The 6054-nt window shown below is 68.9% G+C and overlaps 1 protein-coding gene across 1 annotated transcript; it reads right to left on the bottom strand.

Moving 5' to 3' along the window:
- Nucleotides 1–2064: 2064 nt before the first annotated feature.
- Nucleotides 2065–6042, bottom strand: LOC132322979 (N(G),N(G)-dimethylarginine dimethylaminohydrolase 2-like). Its single transcript, XM_059837750.1, has 7 exons — nucleotides 5983–6042; nucleotides 5140–5587; nucleotides 4359–4458; nucleotides 4189–4262; nucleotides 3778–3897; nucleotides 2842–2988; nucleotides 2065–2309 (listed from the first exon to the last, which is right to left on the bottom strand). The coding sequence occupies exons 2-7, from the start codon at nucleotides 5431–5433 to the stop codon at nucleotides 2181–2183; spliced, it is 864 nt and encodes a 287-aa protein (XP_059693733.1). The 5' UTR covers nucleotides 5434–5587; nucleotides 5983–6042; the 3' UTR covers nucleotides 2065–2180.
- Between the last annotated feature and the right edge of the window lie 12 nt (nucleotides 6043–6054).

Below are 6054 nucleotides of genomic sequence, written 5' to 3'. Positions count from 1 at the left end.
CCCAGGTGGGTCTGGGGGGGATCTGGGGGGGTCTCAGGTGGGTTGAGGGGTCCTGTGGGGGTCGGGGGGGGTCTGAGGGGGTCTGGGGGGGTCTCAGGTGGGTCTGGGGGGTCTGGTGGGGTCTTGGGGGGTCTGGGGGGGGTCTGGGGTGGGTCTGGGGGGGTCCCGGGGGTCCCTGACCCCCTGTGGCAGGTACCCCAAGGTGCTGGCGGAGGAGGGGCTGCAGGCGGTGCGGGAGTGGCTGGAGGCCGCGACCCCCGAGGAGCAGAGTGAGTGACCCCTCCCCAAAATGGGGGGTGGGACCCCCGGGTGGGCTCTGAGGGACCCCTGGGTGGGCTCTGAGTGAGTGACCCCTCCCCAAATGGGGCTGGGACCCCCGGGTGGGACCCCTGGGTGGGCTCTGAATGAGTGACCCCTCCCCAAATGGGGGGTGGGACCCCCCGGGTGGGCTCTGAGGGACCCCCGGGTGGGCTCTGAGTGACCCCTCCCCAAATGGGGCTGGGACCCCTGGGTGGGCTCTGAGTGACCCCTCCCCAAATGGGGCTGGGACCCCTGGGTGGGCTCTGAGTGACCCCTCCCCAAATGGGGGGTGGGACCCCCGGGTGGGCTCTGAGTGAGTGACCCCTCCCCAAATGGGGGGTGGGACCCCCGGGTGGGACCCCCGGGTGGGCTCTGAGTGACCCCACCCCCCCCCAATCGGGGTGAGACCCCCCCCCCCATTTTTGGGGTTTCTCTCCCAGTTTTGGGGTCCAGTTTGGCACTTCTGGGGTTAAACCCCCCAGTTTTGGGGTCAAACCCCCCAGTTTTGGGTTCTAGCTCTCAGTTTTTGGGGTCCAACCCCCCGTTTTGGGGTCAGACCCCCAATTTTGGGGTCCAACCCCGATTTTGGGGTCAAACCCCCCAATTTTGGGTTCTAGCTCTCAGTTTTTGGGTTCCAACCCCCCAATTTTGGGGTCCAACCCCCGTTTTTGGGCTCTCTGCCCTCCCCTTGCCCTGACCCCCGTTTTGGGCTCAAACTCTCCGTTTTCGGGTCATAACTCCCGTTTCTGTTTGTGTTTTGTCCCGATTTTTGTGTTTCTCCCCCCGTTTTCATTCCCCAATCCCCGTGTTTTGTGTCCCCCTCCCCCCCTCTGTGCCCCCTCCCCATTTCCTGCTCTGACCCCGCCCATCTCCCCTCCCCCAGGCTCCGTGCTGCGCCCCTCCCCCCCCGACGAGGGCTGGTGCCGGGGGCAGCTCCAGGCCTGGGCCGGGGACCGCAGCCCCCCCTTCCCCTGGACCCTCGGTGGGCGGGGCTTGGCGCGGTGGGCGGGGCTGGGCGGGGCAGGGGCGGGGCTGGGGGCAGCTCCAGGCCTGGGCCGGGGACCGCAGCCCCCCCTTCCCCTGGACCCTCGGTGGGCGGGGCTTGCCGCGGTGGGCGGGGCAGGGGCGGGGCTGGGGGCGGCTCCAGCCCCCCCTCCTCCTGGGGGCTGGGTATGGGTGGGGCCAGGGTGGGCGGGGCATGGCAGGGTGTGGCAGGGGCTGGGCGGGGCCTTCGCAGGCGATTGCACCTCCCCCCTTTTCCTGGAGCCTTGGGATGGGCGGGGCAGGGGCGTGGCCGGGATGGGCGGTGCTTAATGGGGCGTGACTGGGCAGGGTGAGAAGGAACCAATGGGAGCGCAGGGCGTGGCAGCGCTGGCAGGGCCCTGCAGTGATTGGCTGCCAGCTCAGGCAGAGGAACCAATCACGGGCTGGGCGTGTCCCTGGCCACACCCCCTGAGCTCGGCCCCGCCCCGCAGGTGAGGAGCTGAGCCCCGCCCAGCGCCGGCAGCTGGCGCTCTACCTGGTGAGTGTGGGCGTGGCCTGGGTGGGCGCGGCCGGGTGGGCGTGTCCCGGCGCTGACCCCGCCCTCCCGCCCCTCCCCCAGGCCCAGCAGCACCTGCAGGACTTCGAGGCCTCGCACTGCACGCCCCTCCCCCCCCAGGCCTTCCGCCTGCCCTGGGCGCTGTGACCCCGCCCCCCGCCCCGCCCCTGCCCCGCCCCCGCACGCGCCCCGCCCCTCCCCCCACAGAGGAGATCGCTCGTTAATTATGAATTCATTAAAATCGGCGTTTTTTTGTAAATTCGGTCCCGGGCGCCTCCTTAAGGCAGAAGGGGGGAGGGGAGGCGGCCACGGGGGGGTGGGGTTTAAAAAAGGGGTGGGGTCAGGGCTGGCCCCGCCCCCCCGGCCGCGCCCAGAGCAGGACGCAGCAGGAGCTCAGGGCCCCGCCCACCTTGGCCACCTCGCTCAGGTCCAGCGGCACCAGCTGCACCCCCGGAACCTTCTGGAAGGCCTGGGGGGGCGGGGGGAGGGGTCAGGGCATGGCCACGCCCCACAGCCCCACCCATGGAAAGATAACGCTCACTGAAAACCCCACCCACACAGACACGCCCACTGAAAACCCCACCCACATGGAGCCACACCCATTAAAACCCCACCCACACAGACACACCCACTGAAAATCCCACCCACGGAGCCACGCCCACTAACCCCCAAGAGCCACACCCACTCAAACCCCACCCAGATACACCCACTGGAAATCCCACCCACAGAGCCACGCCCACTCAACCCCCACCCAATCAGCTCCTGGTATTTCCCTGAGCCACGCCCCATTTTGCCACACCCTGGTCAGGAACGCCCCAGTTCGCCACACCCTGACCACACCCCTTAGGCCCCGCCCACCCTCTGGCTGCGCGGGAACTCGAGCCCCCCACCCCAAAATCAGCCCCAGGTATTTCCCTGAGCCACGCCCCCTTTGGCCCCGCCCTGGTTAGGACCACCCCCGTTGGCCACACCCTGGCCCCGCCCCCTTAGGCCCCGCCCACCCTCTGGCTGCGCGGGAACTCGTCGGGGCCGCGGTGCAGCAGGAGCCCCCCCGGGAGCCCCCCCGGGCGCACGAAGAGACAATTCCCCGCCGCGTCGTCGGGCAGCGGCAGCCGCCAGCAGGGGTGGTCCGAGAGCTGCTCCATGGCCTGCGGCAGCGGCAGCAACGTCACCCCAAACAGCACGAAATGCACCCAAAAACTGAGCCAAAACCCACCCAAAAACTGACCCAGAATCCACCCGAAACTGACCCGAAACTGAGCCGAAATGCACCCAAAAAACAGCCCAGAACCCACCCAAAACTGACCCAAAACTGACCCAAAACCACACCATAAACTGACCCCAAACCGCACGAAATGCACCCAAAAACAGCCCAGAACTGACCCAAAACTGAGCCGAAACTGAGCCAAAACCCACAGCAAAAACTCACCCAAAACTGACCCAAAACCGCATAAAACTGACCCAAAATCACCCAAAAAACTGACCCAAAACCCACACCAAAACCAGCCCAAAAACCGACCCAAAACCAGCCCAAAACCAACCCAAAAACTGACCCAAAACTGACCCGAAACCGCATAAAACTGACCCAAAAAACAGCCCAAAAACTGACCCAAAATCACCCAAAAAACTGACCCAAAACGGCGCAAAACCACCCGAAATCAACTGACCCAAAACTGACCCAAAACCCACACCAAAACCAGCCCAAAAACCGACCCAAAACCCACCCGAAAACGGACCCAAAAAACACCCCAAAACCACCCCCAAACTGGGATTTCTACCCCAAATCCCGTTTTTTTCCCCCAATCCCGTTTTTTTCCCCAAATCCCGTTTTTCCCCCCAATCCCGTTTTTTTTTCCCCAATCCCGTTTTTCCCCCCAATCCCGTTTTTTTCCCCCAATCCCGTTTTTTCCCCAAATCCTGGTTTTTTCCCCCCAAACCTTGACGGCTCTCAGGGCGGGGTCGCTGCTGCCGTGGGCGAGGGTCTGGGGGGCGGCCATGCTGCAGAAGCCCTTCAGCCGCCCCCCGCCCCCCACCGGCACCGTGGACACCGTGAAGTCCTGGGGGGGAGGGGCACGGGGGGGTCAGGACCCCCTGGGACCCCCAAAACTCCCCCAGGATCCCCCAAACCCCCCCGGGACCCCCCAAACCCCCTGGGACCCCCAAAAACCCCCCGGGATAACAGGAATCCCCCCAAAATCCCAGGGATTGCCCCATGAATCCCCCTAAAATCCCCTGGGACCCCCCCCAATCCCCCCAGACCCCCCAACCCCACAAAGCCCCCCCAGCCCACCCCAAAGCCCCCCAGGACCCCCCCAAAGCCCCCAGACCCCCCCTCTCGGGGGTCTCACCCTGAAGGCGTCGGCCACGGCCTCGGCCCCGCGCAGGTTGGTCCAGCGGGAAATTCCCACGAAGAATTCCCGGCCTGGGGGGGGGCAGGGGGGTCTCAGGACCTCTGGGGGGTCCCGGGGGGGGTCCCGGGGGGGTGGGGGAGGGTGGTCGGGGGCGCCCCCAGACTCACCGGTGAACAGAACGTCCCCCCCGTCCAGCGCCGCCCCCTCGTCGCTGACCGAGAGCACGCGGAGCTGGAGCTGCTCCAGCACCTCCCGGAGCCCCCCGAGCTGGGGAGGGGGCACGGGGGGGGTCACGGGGGGGGCACCGCACCCACCGCCCCTCCCCCACCCCCTCCGCGGCCACTGAGACCCCCCCGGCAGGCGGGACCCCGGACAGGGGGCGGGGGGGGGCTCAGGGGGTGTCCGGACCCCCCCCTCCCCAACACCCGGGACCCTCCCTCAGCACCCGAGACCCCCAATCCGGGCCCCCCCACCCCGAGACCCCTCCCAGGCCGCTCCAGCTCAGGGCAGCCCCCCCCAAAATGAGCCCCCCATTCCCCCCTCCCCAAAATGAGCCCCCCATTCCCATTCCCCCCTCCCCAAAATGAGCCCCCCCATTCCCATTCCCACCCCCCCAAAAGGAGCCCCCCCATTCCCACCCCTCATTCCCCCCTCCCCAAAAGAAGCCCCCCGATTCCCATTCCCACCCCCCCAGAAGAAGCCCCCCATTCCCACCCCCCCCATTCCCATTCCCCCCCCCCAAAAGGAGCCCCCCATTCCCACCCCCCCATTCCCATTGCCCCCTCCCCAAAAGAAGCCCCCCATTCCCACCCCCCCATTCCCATTCCCACCCCCCCAAAAGGAGCCCCCCCATTCCCACCCCCCCCAGAAGACCCCCATTCCCACCCCCCCATTCCCACCCCCCCCATTCCCATTCCCACCCCCCGCCCCCCACCCCCCCCCCGGTACCTCCTCGTGCCGGGGGGGTCCCGGCCGGGTCAGCAGCGCCGTCCCCCCCTGCAGCACCAGCAGCTCCTCCAGGAGCGCCCCCCGGAGCCCCCCCCGGGCCGGGGGCAGCTCCAGCAGCTGCAGCCCCAGGCGCTGCCGCAGGACCCCCCCCAGCACCCCCCACTGCCGCCGCGCCTTCGGCGAGACCCCCCCCAAATCGGGGCCCGCGACCCCCGCCGCCTCCTGGCGGGGGTCTCCCGGGGGGGGCAGCGCCCGCAGCAGCGCGTGCGTGAAGTGCCCGAAGGTTTCGGCCATGGGGGGGGTCCGGGGGGGTTTGGGGTGAAAAGCGGCGATTTCGGGGCTGGGAGAGTGGGGGGGGCTCGGGGGGGGGGCGCTGCGGGACCCCCGGCCCGGCTGGAGGTGGGGGAGGGGCGGGCGGGCGGAGCCTTCGGCCTCGGCGCTGGCGGAGCTGAGGGGGGGGGGGGGCGGCGGGGCTGATTAACGGGGGCTCATTAGCGCTAATTAACGCTAATTAATGGGGGGAGCAGCCCCCCCCCCCGGAACCCCCCCGAAGAGCGGCCCCTCAACCCCCCCCCCAGGGACCCCCGCCCCAACCCAAAGCCCCCCGGGACCCCCCGAGACTCCGCAGGGACCCCCGGAGACCCCCCCAGAGCCGCCCCGGGACCCCCGAGACCCCCGCCCCAACCCAGAGCCCCCCGGGACCCCCCGAGACCCCCCAGGGCCCAAACCCACGGACAGGGACCCCAGAGCCCCCCCGAAGACCCCCGAGACCCCCCCAGAGCCCCCCGGGACCCTCCCCAAGCCCCCCCGGGACCCCCGACCCCCCCCAAGCCCCCCCCTCACCCGCGGCCGCCCCGATCCCAGAATCCCCCGCGGCCACGCCCACCCCCATTGTCCGCGCGGGACGGGGCGGGG

This window comes from Haemorhous mexicanus, unplaced genomic scaffold (assembly GCF_027477595.1).
Source record: "Haemorhous mexicanus isolate bHaeMex1 unplaced genomic scaffold, bHaeMex1.pri scaffold_229_ctg1, whole genome shotgun sequence".
NCBI lineage: Eukaryota > Metazoa > Chordata > Aves > Passeriformes > Fringillidae > Haemorhous > Haemorhous mexicanus.
Note: the sequence above shows the minus strand (reverse complement) of the source record. Positions and strands in the feature narration are given on the sequence as shown.